This window comes from Hippocampus guttulatus, chromosome 6 (assembly GCF_054856545.1).
Source record: "Hippocampus guttulatus isolate MCC_2025c chromosome 6, RoL_Hgut_1.0, whole genome shotgun sequence".
NCBI lineage: Eukaryota > Metazoa > Chordata > Actinopteri > Syngnathiformes > Syngnathidae > Hippocampus > Hippocampus guttulatus.
The window spans coordinates 8,467,278-8,489,450 of record NC_141266.1 but is presented as its reverse complement, the minus strand read 5'-3'; the positions used below and the strand labels follow the sequence as shown (position 1 = coordinate 8,489,450).

The following is a 22,173-nucleotide window of genomic DNA, read 5'->3' as shown; positions in this document are numbered from 1 at the left end:
GTATATGGAACAGTTGATTTATGTGGTCCGAAAGACCAAAGAGAAAAGTCAGTGAACATTATGAAGACTATTTTGGAGGAATATTCTATCCCCAGTTCAGTAATAGTTGATGGAAAAATGAGGTCATCATCATAGATGATAAACAATTAGCACTTTGGGGAAATTGTCATATCTTACAAACTGTTTCCAAGGGAACTTGTCATTTAAGAATACAGAGAAAGTCCCATCAACAATAACAACTAAACATCCAAATGATGTGACAAATAAATGTTAGTATAGTGTGATTCTTATCGTGTACAAAACTATAAAACACAAGCATGTGAAATCTCAATTTGAGTTTAATGCATGAGAAAAGACCTTTTTTTTTTTTACTTTGATTGCACATCCCGGCGGGGGATTGGCCTTCTGGAAAACATTTATCCCAAAAGCACATCTGCGTGGGTTTTTTTTTTCACATAACAGAACCCTTTCTTTGTTGAAAAAACACAAATGGATTAATTTAGCCCATGTAACATACAAGTCCGATGACGTCGTCGCATTACTCCCAAATGTAACTTTATATTAAGACTCTGTGAACCAATTTCCACTCACTCAAAACTACCATAGTTATACAATTTAGACAAATATCTTATTTGTTTTCTTTCTCATCAGCAGAAAGACAAAACAAAACACACGGCATTAGATTAGGACACTCTCAAAACACGTTTTTGTCAATGTTATATTCTGAGGTGGAGTCCATCAAAGAGAACACCAGTGCAGTATAAATACAGTAAATGCATTCCAGCCTGGTCATGGGAAGAGATGCAATGGACAGGAATCATGTCAACTCGTCACTCATCTGCTCTGGGCATTGATTGCTTGAACATGAAAGTCACACTTACATGTACACAAAGAGAAAGCACAGCATTAATAAAAATATATATAATCTCTCATCTATCAAACCATTTGTTCATTCTTAATGGTAATATCACCAAATTTGAATGCATACAATATTCCAGGAATTCCTCAAATGGACGGAATTAAGAGTGTGTATGGGACTAATGAGATACATAAGTAAGGGTTAGGTCACGCCGGTGTTATGGTGTGTGCATTTTACAGTGTGCGTGTGTGATTACTTTGTTCATAAAAAACTGTGTGCAGAAACAACATGAGTTTGAGGGACATCGGAGAGGCAGTGTGGTGCACATATGGATTGTATTAACATCAAGCTCCACTCGGAGGGATCCGGGCGATGTTCTCATGCTGTCATTGTGGACAAGGACAGATGGGCACCCTGTTTGCTAGGAACACTGACACAGTCATCATATGGCGGAAGCAGGACCTGTAAAAAAAAGGGCAAGAACACACACTATTAAAAAGGAGGGATTACTATATCTTCCGCACGAAAGTGCGCAGCTAAAAGCATTCAATTTTCTCAAAAGCTGACAATGCGCCTTATAATCCGATGCACCTTATAGATGGATCAATATTCTGATTTCCTGGACGCAGTATTTTAAATGTTCTGTAAAGCGCTTTTTTACAGCAACAGCGGTTGTGAAAGCTCTATAAAAATAAAGCTGGATTGTTTTGTTGTATTCCTTTGGCGGAGCTCCATCTAGTGGATGCATAACGAACCGCAGCCACGACTGTAGTTTCTATTCTATCCGCCTTACAATGCGGTGCATCCTATATATGAAAACAATTTTAAAATAGGCCATTCACTGAAGGTGCGCCTTATACTGCGGAAAATACGGTACTCTAGCGCTCCCGCTACATTCCCACTCTCATGTTACTACACTCACAACATCAACCAATTCAAAATGAGACAACAAATGATGCAAGAAACATCGTCAAGGTCGTTCCATGCCACGTGAATCTGTGGGTGTGACCAAGCAGATTTTCGTTTTAAGGAAACTCTGTGAACTTGTTAATAGTAATGGCACAACACTAAATCTCTTTATGAAATGAGACATTCTGGCCTTTTTTAGAGATTGATGCAATTCCCATGTGGTATTGTGCTGGCTACGGGATCATCATAATACAGTGCATCTTCTGGACAAGAAGCGAATGGAAGCTTCTCTTCTTTGTGACTCAACATGCATTTAAAGCTCACCCTTGGAAGGCAACAGCAGCATTATGTCTGTCCTGCAGATGCCACATTTTGAACAATGAGTCACTCAGGTTTCACTCAGGGCAGTCTTTCATTGCCAAGCTAAACCGTTCTAATCTCATAAGGAGTAAACACACGTTCAATAATCAATATCTTTTGATAGCCTGTAACTGTGATTAGTTCTGCCTTAAACAATCAACGTCCGGCTCAGCTTTATTCCCAATTGGCTGACTTGACAAACGGACAAATCCACCGAAAAGCCAACCACTGTCGAGAGCACACCATTTCAAAGACTGGTGCCTCCTGGAAAATGAAGACCCACCTCACACAAAGAATTTGTGAAAATGTGGTCTTTTACAGATCACTCACGGCCAAATGAAACACCTGACTGCACGTGTGTGATGGTAGTATGTCTGGAAGCGACATCAAATCTGCAAACTGTATGAGGCCATCACATATGAGCAATAGAAATAAAGATTCACACGGGTGGCCTGACCAGCATATGGTTTGATTTTTTTTTCCATGTGTTTTAAAGTGAAACAGTAAAACAGAGAATAAGATGAGCCCATAAGTTCCAATTCTTGGTTTAACTGTTTTTATACACTGTATTCCGTAAAGATATTTTTTTCAGTGCTCATGGATAGAATAAATCGCCCATTGGCCTCAACTCCATGCCACTGGCACAATCTGATGAGAATCAGGATAAGAGCTGTGTCGATTCTGGAAAACTGTGATGATCAGTTTAAATTCGTAGGCATTCGTTTGACAATCTATTTATTATTGCGCTTGTACTTTCAAGTGATGTAAAACTATACTGCATCATCCTGAGGACTATTTGCGATTCTGTGACTTACCGTTGTGTCATTGGTTGTGACATAAAGCAGGATTTCAGCAGTGCCGCGGCTGCAGACATATCTGTAGCAGTTCCACACGCAGGCGATCAAGTAAGCCTGGTGGAAGACAAAAAGAAAGTATGACAACAGTGAAAAATATAAAACCAATACTTTGGAGTTTATTCATGATACAGGAGTGAATGATGTCAATTCCATTACATACACAGAGCTAGGACATACATAAGTATAATCATAGCACCGAGAATATATGTGATCTACTTTTCCACAAAATGTCAATTCTAGTGTTCCAAAATATACGGTAATTAGGTCATGATGTGATGTAGCTTTGTGCAACAATGGGCACATCAAAATTACCTCGTGCACTGTACAGCATAAAGTGGGAGTGAATGAACATGATCGAGGTCCTATGGAAAGCCATTTCATTTATTTGATATCCTACTCGGGTGTTGAATTGTCCAAGTACATTACTAGAAAACTCTTTGTCCTCTCTCGGAAGACAATTCAAATTCAGCACATTACGAGGTCTCTAACTAGCAAAAGTTTTCCCACTTCTGTAGAACATTTCTATGCACTCGTAGAATGACTAAGGCACACTGCTAGAATAGCTCCTAGTAACTGTTGTACGTGTCACTAGAACAGCACTACTGTGCATAGGTTTACATTTGTCAACTAAATTCTACTGACATCTACCACTTGGCTAGTAGGACACGTACCCATTCCCTTACTTCATGGATTTAAATTTGAATTCTAGAGCTGCCAACCTACAACACTTCCATAGCAATTTCCATATTTTCTACATTTTGTCAAAAAGAACACTACCGCGCAACGCCTATTGCAGCGTAGTATGCAAAAGGATAAAAAGAATTATGCAATTGTTACTCTAAAACCATAACTGTTTAAATATTCTGGCTTCGGTATTTATTGTAATGTACATATTGCGATAACAGTGGAATGGTGCAGACAGGTGGAGTCTGAGTCATAATGAGATTTCAGTGTTCTGTAATCAAAAGTATGTGGATGTATGGATGAATTAGCTTTTATCGATTCTGTTTTCAACTGTGCCGAAAAAAAGAATGCACTTCGATGAGTAGAACGTACCTTAAAGCCCAGGATGCAGCTGATGAATATCAGCACAATGAGAACCAAGCACACATTACTCAGTGCAGCAATCTCCTCTTTGTAAGGGAAATTGTCAGGCTGAAGAGGAAAGAGCAAAGTGTGTATCTCAGGAGCATATACAGATGACATCCTTTCATGTTGTCACTGAGCCTACTATAGAGGAGGATTCTTACCAGTTGCTGCAGGTAATCCTGTATCGTGTTTGGATAAACCACAATGCTCACAGCAACTAGGGTGTTGAGTGCAAAGTCAAAGATCTGGTAGCAAAAAAATGGGATGATCCAGGCAGCACGCAACTGAAAAAGAGATTTGGTTGGAGACTGAAGATGAGTTTGCATGAGCTGCTGAGGCCTAAAAAGCCAAACACGAATGAACCTCTGTTCCAGGGAGAATATAAATATGTGTACAATAATTTAGATTTCTTCTTTAGAGGCTACTCTGTGGGTACCATCTCAAATAAACCCAACTACTGTGAATTGTCTCTTGGGACAGAACAAAGCATTGCGAGGATGCATACTCCTATAGCACTGTCACATATGGGGCTTTAACCAAGGATTGAGATGTCGAGGGAAATAAATGGAAACATATAAAATCAAATGTATAATTTTACCTTGAATGCACCATATGTTGCCATCCCGCATATGAGTATCATCAGCAGTGAGATGGCCGAGGCAATGCACATGTCTGAAGCAGAAAGACAAGGCAAACATTTGGTATCTGCAAGACAATATACAACAAAGACGCAAAAGGTGCACTGGTAAAAGGGCATGTTATTATTTACACTATCATTCATCGAAAATTGACTTTGCTTTTGTAGCACCATCACACAAACTAAGTGCCCATGCAGTCACCAAGATCCCCCACAGGTACAACGCCACTGCGATCATATCAAAGTCAAAAGGTAAGCAGAGCTGCACCGAGTTTGTTAGACCCACAGGTTAGCATTCGCACATTAGTTCTTGAAAAGGATACACGTGATTTCTTGATGAAATTGTCGGCAGGGTCTATTCATGTTTTGTGTTGTGTCCATACAGTGTTGCCTTCGTGACGAGTATGAAGTGCTGTTGCCACCAGTTCAAATGCTTTTATTGTCTTTCGGGGTTCTCACTTTTTTGACAGTTGCTCTCGCAAGTAAAATACCTGCTCACTTGTTCTTTTTTTCACCTGTTCTTCATCGTAGTTATTGTTGTAACAAAATCTTTCTCTCCATTGCCCCAGAGGTAAATGGCAGCGGGATGCCCAGTTATTCACTTGCATGACATAAAGCCACCCTTTCAAATGGACTCATTTCAGCGAGACGAGACACATGGTGTGTAAGTGACCAATAACCTTTAAACATTGGAGTATTTCAAAGATGGCATGTCACAGTTATAGCCTGGAAACTGATGTGAACAATGCATCATATGTTTCATTTACGAATTCTAGCACCACGGGGCGGGAAAGGGGCAGTGATCGGGACCTAACACTGCTGCAAATAGCAAAAACTGTGACTAATTAATCCAATGGCGGCCTATAATTGCCACATGATGGTGGCAAAGGTCAACTCTTCTCAAAACGAAGCTCCTCAATTCACATTAATTAATATACTTGATACCAAGCATCCACCAGATGAGTCACAAAAACAGCAAATAGGTGGTCTTTTAATGAATACCGGATGATACAGTAGGTGGAAAAAAATATGAATAGGTAAATTATGACAAACTGTGAATATTCTGGTGTTCACTGTAATTGAAATGGAGTTACTGTGTTTTGATTAGTGTATCTTGAATTGAATTGAATTGAATACAACTTTATTGTCAAATGTGCTGTATGAGCACAGATGAAATTTCTTCCCTCTCAACATAAAACATTGAATCTTGAATTGACTCTTTCTATCTTGCCTGTAACATTCAAGGGGACCTGCAATGGCAAAGCATCTTTGGACAGAAGGTCCTTCATTTCCTTTGCCCTACTTCATCAAACATTTACAGTTCCTGCCATGATCATAGAAGGGTCAGCTTGTACAATTCATAATAGATGACCCTGTTCATTCCTTCAAGGGTTTCATTCTAATTTATCGCAGCATCAAATTGTGCTGTCCTGATTGAAGCGAAACGGTCCCAAAACACTCACATGGCAGAAAAGTATCAGCAGGCAGCTTAATCCCTCAAAAGTAGGACACTGGAGTCCAAAGGCTAACGGTGGCTCTCACAGCGTCCCACCCATCAAGTTGTTGAGTGCACACCTGCCCCAACAGTTAAGGAGGCTTTTCCAGTGATTGGAACCTTGGACATTAAGCTTGTATGCCGTGCACTGTGCTTGGTATTAAAAAAAAACAACAACAACAAAAAAAACTTGCTCTGTACATCTGTTGACATGTACACACATTTGGACTCTCTGTGACACTGATGGGACTAAGGAACCAAGTTCTCTGAGCAACTTACTGGCATCATCCATGACATCCAAGTCATTAGCCAACTCAGCGCTGGTCAGGTGGTACTGCTCGGGATCACTGAGCGCGGTGAGCAGGATGAGTAACACCACAGCGTTGATGAGCTTAGGGACACACAACATATGGGCAGATAAGACCGACAATGTGGACAAGGTTGGTTAGATGATGAAAACCCAAACTTGCCCATTGAATATAGAAATTAGGCAGGAACTGACCTTCTGGAAAGTATTTCCCTCTGTGCTCAATGAATCTATGAGAGTTTTACTGCTTGAACTGAACTACGGAAACAAATATCAACTAATCTCCAAAACGTCAGAACAGTAATAAAGATACTGGTAAATTAATCTTTACGATTGACTGGCAACCAGTCCAGATTGTTTCCCGCCTCTTACCCAAAGTCAGTTAGGCTACAGCTCAACCACCACCCTAACGAGGACAAGTGATCAAGAAAACGGATTGATGGATGGATGAATAACTAACGCTAATAGTCAATTCCGAATTTGAAAGAGCTCCTTCACAGCAAGTCAATGTGCAGGTGCATCTCATGAGATGTCCAATGCGTGCATAATATTGATGTAAAGGTATTTAAATGGAGTGAATAAGGTTGATGGTTTTGCTCTGGCCAAGCACAGCTTTCCAGCAAATGACTCATGCACGGAAAATTCAATAGGCAGCCTGTAACAAAAGCAGGCCGCTAACTGAGGAGGCCCACAGTTAATTTATTTATTGGCAGAGTCACAATATTTTTCCACGTGTGCTACTGTTTCCCCTCTCCTTTACAATCACACCATGGAAAGTTATCTAAATAAGAAACAGCACATAATCACTACTTGTCATTTAATTCAAAGACAATACATTCTCATGTCTTAATTCTCACATTTGATCTGCCTTGAACACCAGCAACATCCAGCATATTATGCATAGGCATTTACATCATGTATTCAAAATGAAATGTAACATCGAGCACGTTTATGCATAGGCATTTACATCATCTATTCAAAATTAAATACACGGCTAAAATGAAAGTAAATGTGCTCTCGTCGATTGTAGATACTACAGCTACTGGATGATTGCTGATAAACGGTGCTCACCATGTACCAAACCCCCAGGATGATGGTTCCTGTGCGGACATGACAGCATAAACAGCAGTTTGCGGAGTACCACAGGTCCCACGGGGAAGTCGTCATCATGTCAAGCTTTTCAAACAATGTCGGCGCTCCCTCGCAGCGTGCCTCCCCAGTCCACACCAAGCAACGACAAAACACCCCTGGCCCCTGCTTCTTATTTATCTCAGTGAGCAGATTAACGGTGCAGAGCGCCACCGTCAAAATTCCGGAACATATTAACACAACTTCCGGCCTTCAAAATAAAAAAATATTTCGCTCAAACTTGATCAATTATTTGAACTCCTACAGCATCCTAAAGGGCCACATTTGATTTTTTTTTAACCCTAGAAAACCCAATAACCTTTTTCTTCTTTGGAAAATGATGAATTTTATATTAAATGACTGCTATATGTTCACCGAAAACCAAAATATATGTTGTTTCAAATATTTAGTGCTTTAGTCCTAATTTAGGATTAGAGCCAAAATCTGACCCTTTAGGATTTAAGGGCAGCATTTGAGTAGCAGAATTTATAGGGGCCAAATTTTACCCCGTGGGTTCTCCAGGGTTAAACCGGAGAAAATGGGGCCAGGTCCGCAGAGAGAGAGAGAGAGAGAGATTTTTATACCTATATTTTTTATTTACCAATTTTATGGAAAATGGGCTAAATTCATGTTGTGAATAGCGCAGGACTCTTGGTAATGCTTGATGGACCACATTAATGAAAGCACTGAACCATGTGCACCTTCATTAACCGATACCCCTGATGTACAGTCATCCCTCGTTTATCGAGGGGACATTCCAAAAGAAAAAACGTGGTAAGTGAAATCAGTGAAGTCATCTTTATTTTTTACAATTATTACGTCTACAATAATGAATGACAACAAAGATTAACCTTTTTTTTTCAGGTCCAAGCATAAAAAGAAAATGTGTTTTCTTATAAACGACTGTTTTTAGAAATACTGTACAGAATGTTTCGTCCATGTGGGTTTTGTTCAGGAGAAAATTTGGCAAGCTGAAAAGTGATGAAATTGTTGACATTAGTCTACAGGCTCTTAGCCAATCAGGATGCAGAACAATACACTGGGGAAAAAAAGCACACATTTTTTTTTAACTTGTATAACTTATAAAATAAATAATAACTTTCTCATATTGTTTTGAAGTGAAAATGCAGGATTGAAATGAGTGGTCCAAAATCACAATGATCGAAGACTCCAATTGATTTGATTTGATTTTCCCAGAGGAGAAACTTGTCTCGGAGAACAATTGATTTCCATTACTGTTGCACAACCAGTTACGCGCTTCGGGGGGGCAATTGCTCTTTCACATAGGACCGGTTAGGTTTGAATCTTTTACTTTTAATAAAATGGTTTAGAAACTGTATTTTGTATTACTTGACTTGTCTTTACATATTACAGTGTGTCTTTGAATAGTCCCCAACATGATATCTTAAAAAAATAATAATAATCGAAAGTGTCCAACATCACAACGTCCGGCCTGCTATATACAGTATCACCTGTTACAGATTAAGTGTGTCTAAGATGTCAGCCCAGAATGTAATTAGGAGCAAGTGTCAACAGCATGGATTTGTCTGACTCCAAGTTATAGCCCTAAAATGGCAGTCGCAGGTACTAAAAGTTTCCTCGTAAAGCCAGCTGAACAATAAATTGGGGGGGGGGGGCAGTTCACAGTAATTTTGGTCTTTAACATATGGCTTCAGCTTTACTTTTATTACAAACATTTTTTAATTTTTTTTACAAAAGAATATTTAGACTTGATAATCAACTAAAGCTGGAAAATCAAGGAGTTGAAGACAGAGCATCTTCAGAGGGTCCAACGTGACTCCGGCAACAGATCGTATACAGTAGGTTGTAAAAATCGGAAGGGATCGGAAGCCTCAGTACAACAGCTAAGTTAATAAACAGGATGCACAGAGTCTGCTGAAATCTGACAGACCATGAAAAATACACTAGACATATTCAAGCACTGCTGAGTCAAAATGTCCAAATTAACATCTGACCTTTGTCACTCGATGCTCACTGTGCAGCTGACAAAACGAAAGGCCAGTTCAGCAAAATGTTGACATGCTGAGAAACCTCATAGTCACCACAACATTTTCTTTACATCTATATTTCTAATGACTAGCTCCTTCACTTAGTTCAATCAATGGAATTACAAGACAGTATCAAAAGCATGTTTAAAAATTAATTCACAAAGCATGACATTAGATTAAGCTGCTTGTAGGGGTCACGTTTCCATGACCTCTGTGTAAAATGTTCTCGTTTTTTGTTTTTTCTTCAGTCAGGATTTAAGGTAAGTCCATTCGCTTGACCGTAGGTCCGTGTTCTTTGAAAGTTGTTGCATAATCAGGATGACAAGTCTTGCACATGGTTGAATGCAAAGCGGACTCATGTCTCCCTTCTTGCCTTCTTCTTCTTTGACAGTTTGACGACCTGGATTTCCTCAGGTTTTTCTATTTAAAAAAAAGGGTTATGGGATTCAGTCTTTCTCCATTCATTTTAGCTCATCTTAAAGAGGCCCCTCCATCATGTTTTATGCATATGTCAAACTGAGTCTGTGACGTGATTTAAGTCTGACATCTACAGTGCATCTGGAAAGTATTCGCAGCGCTTCACTTTTTCCACATTTTGTTATAGCCTCATTTCCAAATAAAATGAATTCAATTTTCCCCCACAAAATACTAAACAACACCCCCTATACAACAGTGTGAAAAAATATATATACTGACATTTTTGCAAACGTACAAAAATACTAAAACTGCTTAGATTAAGCTATTCTCCATGAAATGTGCCGAACAATGCAGTTCTGGCGCACAAAATTCCAACAGTCAACACAATAAAGAGACAGTGGCTACAAAATGCCCACATATTGGGAAATAACCAATCAGACAAAAACTGTTAGCCATAACAAATTAAGGAGAAACAAAGACCTAATCGGAGAAAAGCTTACTTACTGTACATATTTAATATTTTTGAATGACAAAATGGACTTCAAAATTAGTTACTTCTGACCAACAAAAATAGCTTGAAAAAATGGCATCCAGCTAATTTTAAACCCAATTTATCTTGCAAATGAGCTCAAACGAAATCAAAGACATTAAAAAAAATAAAAAGGGCACCTTGTTATTGTTACCATCGTTTTCCCCTCAATCATCATAAATCTATGTAAATCTATTTCAAAAAATAATAATAATAAAAACAACTTCCATAGCACTCTACCATGTAGTTAAATCAGATGAAGATTAAAAACTCAACAATGACAATGTTAGTTAGTAACATTGTCATTGTTGAGTCAGTACTCACGCTGTTGTGTTGGAGCAGGAAGATTAATGTGAGCAGTGCTATGTCCCTCGGGTTGCTTCGGTGGCACTTGAGCGGCGAGAGGTTTCTGAGATGTGCTGTCTTTCACTGGGCGTTCCAACTGCACCTACAGCCCAAGTGAGACTAAATATCAGCTTGGAAAAGCACACCGTAATTACAAAGTTGAGTTTTAAAGATGACTAAGGACTGTTTATTCTTTAACTCGGCAAAACATGGAAGTTGTGTGTACACTACACATCAAGTGGCACGATCTAATATCTCAGTACCACCAACCTCGACAGGAGCAGCAGGATGCTCCTGAGCAGATGGCTGCTGCTTGGGTTTTTTCTTCTTCTTTTCCTTCTCATCCTTTAATAGGGATGCAGGTTCTAACTTCTTCTCTGGCACTTCAACCTAAGCAGGATATTGTGCCGGCAGAGTTAGAATGAAGATGTTTTGTGATCTGGTGATGAAAATGTGATCAACTGAAATCTATCCTTGAAAATGACATAGTTCAAAGTCGAACGTTCCCACGATTAAAAATGACAAACGAAAGCATCAAACTGCCACGTTCATGAAAACCTTCAAAGCTACAGGCAATATTCTACAGCTAACATTTTAACACGGCACATCAATAAATGAAAAATAAAATAAAGCAAACAGGCTTAAGATGTCAATCATACAGCATGTAGCGTAAACGTTGTTCAACAAATGACCTATTCCTTGATTTATTCCAGTGAGAGACAAAACAACGAAAGGAAAACTGCACAATTTAAGATGGATTTTGAAGCAATTGATGGAATTAAAATGTGTAGTTGAGTATACAATACATACAAAGATCTTCTTGCTAAGAATGTGTGCATATATTTATGTGTTCGTTGAATTGCTCAAAATGCATAAAGAAGCAAATCAATTTCCTAAAAAAAAAAAAAAAAGAAGCAAAATACATTTGTAAAGGTAATCTGAAAATGTGTTGACAGTTTGCCAAATTTTGCTTGACATTTGACCGATATTATTCCAGAACATTTTGGTTGAACTGCTCATTGTAGCTCATGTGAAAATTGGATTGGATAATTGGATTGGATTGGATAAAACTTTGTCAAATGTACTGTATGTGTAACATGTAACATGCAGCACAGATGAAATTTCTTCCCTCTCAACATAAAACAAGAAAACAGTTGCCATTGATATCCACTCACAACGATCAATATTCATATGCATAAGGGTGGAGACATTTTTACTGGCGGTTACCTGGCCTGTTTCTTCCTCCTGAGCCACCTTTTTCTTTTTCTTCCTCTTCTTTTTATTTTTGGCCCCTCCATCAGCAGCGGTCTCTCCATTGTCCTTTTCATCTTCATCATCTTCCTCCTGACAACACGCATGCACATATGAAGTGGTTTAAATTCTAACCATCAGACATGCAAGTCCACCCATGTGTACATTGAGTACACTAAAAAGAAACTGGAGGTAGTATACCTTGCTTTGGAGGATTTTTTGTTATGGCGCTATGGTAGTAAACATGATTATCATAAGTGGTCTAACCTTGTCCATTCGGCTGTTGACTGACATACACTAAAGAAAAGCAAGGACAGATTGTCACTTGATATTGAAACTATTTAAAAAGTTATCGACAAAGTAATATATTTGCAAACTTTTCTGAGAAGTCTCAGAATTGAACTGCAGAAAAAGAAAACTCCCTCAAGCATAACGTGATGATGACGTTACCCCAGCGGAGCAAAAACTGTGCAATGGGTCCAAAGGAGCACAAAAAAAAAAGATTGTGCCATCTGCTGGTGGTCAAGTTAAAGACAACGTTAGCAAGTAAGAATCGCAATGACACCAATTTATAAATACATTCAGGTAATCAATTTGTAAGGTCAAGGGTTATGCCACCAAATATCAAATGTTCTTCACTTAAAATTAATTTAACGTGTTTCAATATTTTTGCTCACTTGAAAAGTGGGTGGTTTCAAACAAAACGTGCTCCGACATGAGTTGGTGAACACATCTACATGTAAATATCATGAAATAAATTTGGACTACTGAAGTTTTGTCTTGTATTCATCTTTTGATCAGAAACCGAAATGTCTTTAGTACACAACAAAAATAGAGGGATTGACCTTGCGTTTCAATACTTTTGGAGGTGACTCTCTCTTAAGCCTCGTCTGCATTTTAGAGCCATCATCCACTATAATTGGGGTTTACAGGGTTCCCACTCTTGAAATTATTTTATGGGACCATCTGCTATAGTAAGATACAAGTTATCACAAGAGACTAATAAAATCCACCCCCAAGCTTTCGAGAAGTGTTATGTTCTACAATTGTCTGTTAAATTGTGTACATGTTTGAAGGCTATATGCAATTTGCTTGGTTGGTAGCGTCACACGGGACGCTGTACCGGCAAGAAGCTGGAAGCTGAAAAGCGCTACAGCTCAATATTGCCCATTGAAAACAGCTGAAAACAAACACCGTAAATGTCCGTTTAAACCATTTGCATTCACCCACAAGGCAGAAAGAAGCAGAGGGAGGAACATTTTTCAACTCAAATTTTACAGGAGATTTGACTTTTTTCTCATTTTGACTGGAAAATTGAACAATCATTTTCTAGGACAGGGGGAAACCTTGCGGAAATGTTAACTTTTGATTGACAGAGACTAAGGTTACATTATCATGGTTGTAGGTTAAAGTGGTGTTACACCCAACTGCATTTACACTACTGTAAGAAAGGTGCATCTAGTGCAGGCATGTCCAGCTCCAGGCCTGGAGGGCCGCCGTCCTGCCTGTTTTCCATCTCTCCCGTCTGCAACACACCTGATTCAAATGATCAGATCATCAGCCAGCTCTGAAGCAGCATTAGAACAATCCAGATTATTTGGATCAGGTGCGTTGCTCCTGGGAGAGCTGGAAAACAGGCAGGACAGCAGCCCTTGAGGACCGACTTTGGACACCCCTGATCTAGTGTTTTGCACATCCAATGTAGTTGTAGTGTGACTAAAATTTCGTCATGTGAAAGCCTTGTTAAATTCATACCTGTCAGCAACAATCAAAAGCACGTGTTATCTTTAAACAGGCTGACATTTTGATTTGAGTTCTTAAATTTTATTATTTGTATTATGTATTGAGACATTAGGCGCTTTCAGCCAGAAAAGGAGGGCAGCTACCAGGAGTCCAAAGCCCTCAGGAGCCATCTATCATTGTTTTAAATGGTAACAGGGCTCTCATAAGTCTTACTTACAGGAGCTCCACTCAGATTTTGTTTAGCAGGCTCACTTCGAGGCTGCTCATGAACAGGAGTGGGGCGGGGTGTGGGTTCCTCATAGTTGCCCCAAAGTTCAGAAGGGGCGTTCCAATCAGAGCTGGGATCTGCTGAACCACCATCTGAATTGGAGTGAAAAAACAATTGGGGTAAATATGAGACAGAGAGAGTACATCGTTGTTAGTACGTGTGCATGTGTGCGTGCGTTGGGGGGGGGGGGGGGGGGGGGGGGGGGGGGTAATGTTCGGAAGAAAATTCTTACTGAATCCGGACCACTCATCATCTACTTTTGGCTGACTGAGCCATGATGCGTTATCCACCAGCTGCGGATCTAAACACACAACACACCATGAATCCCGTGCTTCCCCCCCCCCCCCCCCCAAATGGTGAGGGAAATAATACAAATGTATTGCACTTACCAGCTGTGCCAACACCCAGTTTCGTAAAGGGAACTAGATCAGATGGAATCCTGTCAATCACAGTCCATGAATCTAGTGGGGGGGGACATGTACTTTTCACATGAATGCTATTATCCAAATAGAAAAGTGGGCAGATGAGGATTCCCTTATTTGTATTACTTCCACTAATGTGAGACTGACTTTATTTTAAACCATGGAAAGGACCATATGATTATTTTATGTCTAGATATATCGAGCTGTATGAGAACAATACCGTGCTTTTCACAAGTGGGCAAACTGTGCATTTAATGCTGAAGTTCAACACCAATTTTACCGAATGGAGCGAGCATTTAAGCCCAATTCTGGATGTTCACCGCTTTAATGACAGATGACAAGTGAGCAACAAGTTGCCATTTCAGTCAGTGAAATGCCAGCAAGCTCTCAGCTGGCGAGGGCTCAGCTCACTTGTGAAGTGCAACAGAAACCCCCTGCGACAATAGCTGAACTGCAGTCCCAGTAGTAAGTCTCTGCTGTGTATTCACATAATTTTTTTTTAAATATGATACAGTGAGGCTTTTATCATGGTTTGCCTCTTTTAAGCATCATTCACACCTGTGGCAGTTACTTGTGACATAAGCTAAGTTTGGACTGCAGACAAATGCGACCCTAATTGGATTTTTTTTTTGCCCTTTTGTGACCTGTATGTGATTTTTTTTTTTTACGAAAATCTGAACAGTTCAATTTCAATTTTTTTTTAAATCCAACCTGGATCAATTTCATGTCACCCTCAATCAGATATGTATCAGAATGTTTGCAGGTTGTGTGTATCTGACTTTATGTAGTTGAAAAGTAACAGATGTCACCATTCTCTGTGGCAGGCACAAAAAAGAAAGAAAAAAAAAGTCATGGGGGATGGAGTGTGCAAGGAAAGCAAGGTTTTCCCAACTTACTACCATCGACCAGAAGGTGGTGGTTAATGCAACAAGGTATTTAACAACCACCAAAAGGAAGAAGAGGAAGAAGGGTTATAAATGTAGTGGAGTATTAGTCATGCATTACCGTGGGTGGCCACTTTTATTGCATGCTTAAGAAGGTGGCGGTCATGCACCAAATGTATTTGCCAATCGCCAAACAAAAGCAGAAGTGAAAATGGAAGCAGAAAAAGCAGTAGTCAGAGCAATGGATGTGTGACATATTGCTATTTTAGCATGAGGTTGTTGTTTTTTACACCGCAACAAGGATTTACAGCACCAAAAGACACAACAGACCATGATTCTATCGTCGATCACAACGCGACATGGGATTCTGGTTTAGGTAAGCCCTTTTAAACGAAGAAGAAAAACTTCTCTATCATTAGAAACAGAAGTTGCATCCTCGTTTGTACCCGTGAGCATGAGTTGCATTTGGAAATTCACTCTGGGCTCCAGCACTCTGAATAACCCAATGGCGCATTTGAGCAATGATGCTGAGTTTGCCAATGGTCGAAGTGAAGCAGGAATGTCAGCAGTCACCCAGAAAGGATACATTTTTCAACTTTGGCATTGGCACAAATATGTCCACAGTACAATCGATCCTTACAATTTGTCTGCTATCTGGGGAACCCTTTGTTCAATTAGCTGACATAATTCAGCTAAAAATATCCACAAATCAGCTCAAAAGGGGCCCAAATTCCAAGGTGTTCTAAAAGTGGAATACTTAAGATTACCGTGAAGTTTCAAACTGTGTCGATTGTCAGACGCCCCGCCCCTCCCTCCCCGGCAAAAAACAAAAACAAAAAAACTCTCAACTTAGAAAAGCACAAATTGAACATTGAACATTTGGGCACGTCATGTATTTGAGTCATTTTTTTCATGAATGGATTTGTTATGGAGGATTTTAGAAGCGTTTGAAGCACTCATGCCATTAGAAAGTTACAGAAAGATGGCAGTCTTTTGTCATGCTAATTGTACCAGGGGTGGATCGATACAATTCTATTTCCTTTAGTAAATAAACAAAGAAATAAATAAATCGTGTTTCTCCATTTTACCATCAATGTCAGTCTTCCACAGTGGCGCTGGTTCTCTAGTGGGAGTCCACAGCCCTTGAGTCTTTGGAACAGCAGTGTGAGGAATCTTAACCTTGACCGCTTGAATATCAGCCACACCTGCTGCTCCTAATGGTGCCTCACTGGTGTTAACTGATACCAACAAAGAAGCATGATAGTCAGCCAGAATACACACGTCATGTTCATGATGTAACACAGAGAATAGCTGATAAAAGCTTGAACCTTGAATAAGATACCAGTGTTAAGTTGCATTCCACTGATCATTACCATGAGATACAGAAGCATTCATCTTCTCTGCTGTCACTTTTGATGAGTCTCCTGGGAGGAAAAAAAATGTAAGGAACACTTCCATAAATGTATGTCTGTTGAAAGGGAACTTGCGGGCAAATGTATCAACCCTACATTATGGAGAAACTGCAATATATTCCCTAATGCAAAGATTTATGGTGCATTCTAGAAACTGTTAGAAAAAATGAGACAAGGGTTGGACATTGAGTCGCAAGAATCGATTAAAATCAGGAGTCATGTTCTGATTTTTTTTGGACTCATCATTCTCAAATTCCAGTTTTGGTGTTTGGTCAGCTGCTGATCCAAAGAAGAACTTAATGGCGAAGAAGAATTGGTGACGATTGAAAGTGCGGTTGAACTTAAATTAACAGTCAACTCAGCGCAACACTCACAATACGCGCAAAGGTCATACGACATATAGAACTGAAACCAAATAGTTGTTGTTTCTGTATAGGCTACACCAGATTAAAGAATTGAAATAAGGGCCTGCGATGGGAACTGAATCGTTCAGATTCAAACAATACTCACCCCGAATGGGGGCAGACATTTCCAAATGCCATAGATGTAACAAAAAGATTAGCAAGGTATGGAAGGTTTGCCCGTTGACCAACGTCACGTTCAAACCGAAGACTATGAACTTTGTGAGAGAAGCGCAGCCTTAATGACAATCCAAACCTTTTTTCTTCTTCTGGTTGGCAGGTGAAGCAGCTGCTGATGCCTTACGCTGCTCTGGAGTAGCACTCATAGGAGTGCCGCCGCCCCCGCCAGCACCACCACCACTAGGACTGGCAGAGCCATCACTGGAACTCTTGTCCTTCTTGCGTTGCTCACGTTTTTCTTTGTTGCTGACCTTAGTCTCCCATGTACCTGAATGTAGAATCAAATGCAAAATAATAAATGAATGTACAATACAGAGTTGCACGTAAACATCCATTACACCATGAGTATGAAAAAGGTGAGTGGCAAACAGGTTAATCAAATGACATATGAACATGTATGCAGTCAATGTTTCTTTTATGAATTGACTTTGAAAAGCAACGCCATATAGTACCGCTCTTCCAAACAATTCTGCCTTCACAAAGTATTTGGTTGTGCATCTCTACAACATCAAACAAAAATCATAATAATAAATACAGTGGTAACTTGACTGATGAGTGCTCCAACTTCTGAGGTTTTTCGGAGCCACAAATTGTCTAAAGGCCATGTCTCACTGAGCGGCGAAAGGTTTGCAAGTGTGTGTCCACCGAGTGAAAGTTTTTTAGTCAGGGTTCCTTCAAGGTTGCAAACAGTCACAAAGACAATCGCCAACAATTTTAATGGCACCAAACAGTTATTCTTGTCGCAAAGAAATTTTTAACATGTTCAAAATTTGATGGCGACAAGAAAAACTGTTTGTGGATGTCTGGCACACATCTTTGCTACACTGAACAACTTTGGGAGAAAAAAATAAACAAAACAAACAACAAAACTGATACCTGCACTTGCACGTTTGCCACCTAGTGAGATATGGGTTTAAGGAGCAAGCTTGAGATATGGTGCTGCTTGAGCAAAGTGGGGGGAGCCTCACAGTCACCAATGCATTTTCAGCCATTTATTGAATGGTACATAGTAGAAGTGTAATAAGTAATTGATTAATTGAGTATGTACTGTATATATAAAGATAAATCTATTTTTTAAAATATATAAATATGACATATTTTACCTTCCTCGGGCTCCTTTCCGACAGCTGTCACGGTTTCCTTCACTACCTGTGTGGCTTTCTTCTTTGACTTTTTTGTCTAGAAGATGTTAAATAAAGTAATTATTAAAAGAAAGTAGAGCAATTTTGTAGGAAAGTGATCTACAACACACTGGCAATGTGTATGGTCACTGTTGGCCACCTCGCTATTGATGAAGTTAAAAAGGGAGTGGTGAGGTAAATATTTCCATTGGCAAGCAACCAAATTGTCGGTCAAAATTGCACTCTATCTCACTCTTTCGGTTCTCCTGTAAGTTTGGGAGGGCGTTGCTAAAATAGAGACGAGCTGATGCAACCACAGAATCGCATGATTCGCCATTCCCAACTACACAAGTGCCCTCATTTTATATGTGGCGATGCGGCGCTAGAGTCACTTCCTTCCTGATAATAACTTGGACCATCTCTACTACAACTTGCAGTTAGCCATCAAACTGTGCTCACAACTCGAAAGAAATACAGATTCCCTTAAGTGTTATGTTCTTTGGGCTACGTCATCTCTGCCGTGTGCAATGAGCGCCGTACATAGCGGCGAAACAGGGAGCACTAGCGCCACATAAACACAAGATGTCGTGGCTAACTACACTCAAATATGGCAAGAAGATATTTATATTGTTTAGCCACATTGGCTAAAAGATTTCATGACCCAGTGCCAACAGTGATCGGGCAGCAAGCACATAGGATTTCATCAGCTAGCAGTCAATCAAAGAAGCATACTCAAGTTAAGGTTATTTATAAGCTAAACTAAATATACAGGAAATCTTCCCTTTTAAGAATTCTCAAAATGTAAATCCATCCACACCATCTGCATAGCTACATGCAATTCTGACCACCTACAGTATTTGACAGTTTGTTACTTCACTGTTCTGGAGGTAGTACGGAATGAACTACTTTGACTTTAGACGGTCGTCACTCCCCTAAGGTTTTGCTGCATCTGCAGGTTAAAGTTAACACTGTAACTCAACACGGGCAGCTGCTCTGGCTACGTCAGTGAAGGGTGACACTGACAGAGTAGTCACCCGAAATGCTTTTCCTTTCACAGTATAAATAAAATGCTTTCAACTGCCACATACAGGTATATGCACATGCTGAAGACATTGAATACGTTAGCTCAAACAAACACTTTTGTTTTACAGCTCTGATCATTATCAATTGTGATGCTTGTGTGACTGATCTGTGATCGGTTTGCCTTTGAGTGAAACAACTTCTAGAACACTAATTTAAGCAATAGTTAGAAAGGTTGTGGAACACTGGAACCTATAAGATGCAGTTTGATGATACATATTGAGAAATATCAGTGTAATTTTACCCTTCTCGTGTAAGAATGAAAATAGTAGAAAAGCTTCTCAGTTTGGTAATTAGTATGAAAATGTAGATAGACTGTATCGCTCTCACAGTGTCTATTTTAGATTCTGATTTTTTAGTGTGATGTGGATCACAACTACATTGAAATAGGGATCAAACTAGCAGGTTTAGGCAATTTATAATGCTTGGATCCGTATATTACCTCAACCGGTTTTTCACTCTTGAATTGTGGAGGCGGCTGTTGATGTGGCACTCTGTCCTCATTAACTATGGCGTCTTCTTCCAGTATCTCCTCAGTGACAGCTCTCCCGTTTGGCTGGGATTTCTGAATGTACAATAAAGAACGACACAATACGTTTCGCCAAATGTATAATAAAATGAAAACAGAGTGTGTTGGGTGGGTCCGGTCGAATTCTAGTCCGGAGCTTTAGCTTAGCACCTAATTTGGATGAGTGTACAACAATTGTGATTTAAATGGGAAGAGTGGTTCTATGTACGTGCCTTTTCCGCCCGTTTCTTCCTCTTCTTTGGCTCTTCTGATTTGACGGGTTTACCGGCACTTCGTTTCATCTCGACGGTGTCCTCCACAACGTTAGTCGCAGGCCGTTTCTTAAAGAGAGCCTGGCACATCGAGGCCCATATTACGAGCACCAGAACGAAGCCGGTGCACGCCGCAACTAGGATCACCCATGGCGGAATGAGCCCGGGCTTGATCGCCAGATCCACGCCGAGCTGGGCTCGCAAAAACTCCTGGCCTTTGGACAACAATTCATTCACGCGAGATGCAAGCAGCTCGGCCTGCTGAGACGCCGCGTCCTTCCACTGTTCCATGGGTATTGCTAATAGAGCTTCCCAACGATTCACAATTAAAGCCGTTTCTATGAGCCGACCTAGCCCGCAGTGCTAGCTAAAAATAGCGGGGGGACGACATGATGGAAAATCATAAATGCCTCACCTCCTTTCACTAACTACATCGGCCTCAGTAGACAGGTAGCCAAACTCGCTAGCTAACTAGCTAGCCTAGCTGAATCGAGAGATATTTTCAAAACCTAAATAAACTTCGTAAGCCGTAAAAAATCGGATAGCATTGTGTTGCTCTGGTCTCAGTATGTCTAGTTCTAATATGACCACATTCACCTCACACGACTTGAGCTGGAGGGGAGGAACGATGCCCTCGCAAAATTTGTGCAGCGTTCAAGTGTCACCGGAAGTTACACAATCCTAACGTCGTACATATTACACGAAAAACGTCATACTGCATTACACGTTTCCAAGGTGTGACGTAAACGGAAAAAATGCGATGAAAACAGAGGCTTTCTTACAGAGAGAATGTTAATTAACTGTAATTAAATGTGAAATGGTTTACGTTCAAAATCTTTTGCACGATTTTGTTGCAAATTCAGTGTACAGTATTTGAGGAAAATATAGGGCCCATCTTTATACATTTTTTCAGAAAACGTGACTTTACCAAGTTAAATCACACGTGACCTTGTGACTTGTATCAAGCAATCTTTATAAATTGTATGTTTTTATCTGATATTTTGTAATGAAGCTCTGCAACTTACTTTGTACGTCCTGGAGATCAAAGAGTTGTAACAGCTTTATTCTACAGACAGACTTTAAAGTTTAAAGTATTGATCCGATTTGTATCAAACTTCCTCAGTGGCATCCTGGCATCGTCTCGGTGACAGGGGTGCCCAAACTTTTTTGACCGAAGATCTACTTTTCGATCAACCAACCTCTCGGGATCGACCCGTTACCGCGCACGCGCGTATAGGCGCGCGCGCACGTACAGTGGCATGCCATGAGCAACAGCCTGACGCTGAGGTATGCAACGCACTTTTGCAGCCTGTTAACGATCGTAGCTCACGCGTATCGTTGTAAAATACTTCTCTCGGCCTCCAGATTCCCATTCTTTGCCCGTCCCCTCGTTGAATTGTACAAAACAAACTCTGGATGAGAATAATGATAACGATAAAAGATTAGCGCAACAACTCTGAGCACAAGCTGCAATTGCAGACTGCTGAGCGCTAACAACTTCCGGTGACGCAGTCACATGCCACCGTAGGTTAAAGATGACCCGCTTTATTTTAGTTTCTTTTTGTGAAAGTGAGACTGATAGAATGATTAGGGTGCAGTGTGCATTAACACAAAAAAATATTACTAACATGCACAGAGACACAAGTTGGGGTTTTTTCCCTCTACACGCCTCGAATCGATTTGGGACCAG

At 40.1% G+C, this 22,173-nt stretch overlaps 2 protein-coding genes across 4 annotated transcripts; both read right to left on the bottom strand.

Moving 5' to 3' along the window:
- Positions 1–320: 320 nt before the first annotated feature.
- LOC147203433 (lysosomal-associated transmembrane protein 4B-like) lies at positions 321–7,818 on the bottom strand. Of its 2 annotated transcripts, none has more exons than XM_086114687.1 (7): positions 7,585–7,818; positions 6,486–6,597; positions 4,673–4,779; positions 4,236–4,358; positions 4,042–4,140; positions 2,944–3,039; positions 321–1,321 (listed from the first exon to the last, which is right to left on the bottom strand). In XM_086114687.1, exons 1-7 carry the CDS (start codon positions 7,681–7,683, stop codon positions 1,238–1,240), a joined length of 720 nt encoding a protein of 239 aa, XP_085970813.1. In that variant the 5' UTR covers positions 7,684–7,818; the 3' UTR covers positions 321–1,237. The 2 variants fall into 2 exon arrangements, with proteins under 2 accessions (XP_085970813.1, XP_085970814.1); XM_086114688.1 differs by having other exon boundaries at positions 4,673–4,746; positions 7,585–7,817.
- Positions 7,819–8,425: 607 nt separating this feature from the next.
- LOC147203432 (protein LYRIC-like) lies at positions 8,426–21,166 on the bottom strand. 2 transcript variants are annotated; one of them, XM_086113768.1, is made up of 13 exons: positions 20,445–21,162; positions 20,146–20,268; positions 18,606–18,681; positions 17,579–17,770; positions 16,883–16,933; positions 16,598–16,747; positions 14,593–14,664; positions 14,436–14,504; positions 14,153–14,295; positions 12,169–12,285; positions 11,212–11,331; positions 10,921–11,044; positions 8,426–10,070 (listed from the first exon to the last, which is right to left on the bottom strand). In XM_086113768.1, the coding sequence occupies exons 1-13, from the start codon at positions 20,772–20,774 to the stop codon at positions 10,006–10,008; spliced, it is 1,632 nt and encodes a 543-aa protein (XP_085969894.1). In that variant the 5' UTR covers positions 20,775–21,162; the 3' UTR covers positions 8,426–10,005. The 2 variants fall into 2 exon arrangements, with proteins under 2 accessions (XP_085969894.1, XP_085969895.1); XM_086113769.1 differs by lacking the exons at positions 8,426–10,070; positions 10,921–11,044 and having other exon boundaries at positions 11,238–11,380; positions 20,445–21,166.
- Between the last annotated feature and the right edge of the window lie 1,007 nt (positions 21,167–22,173).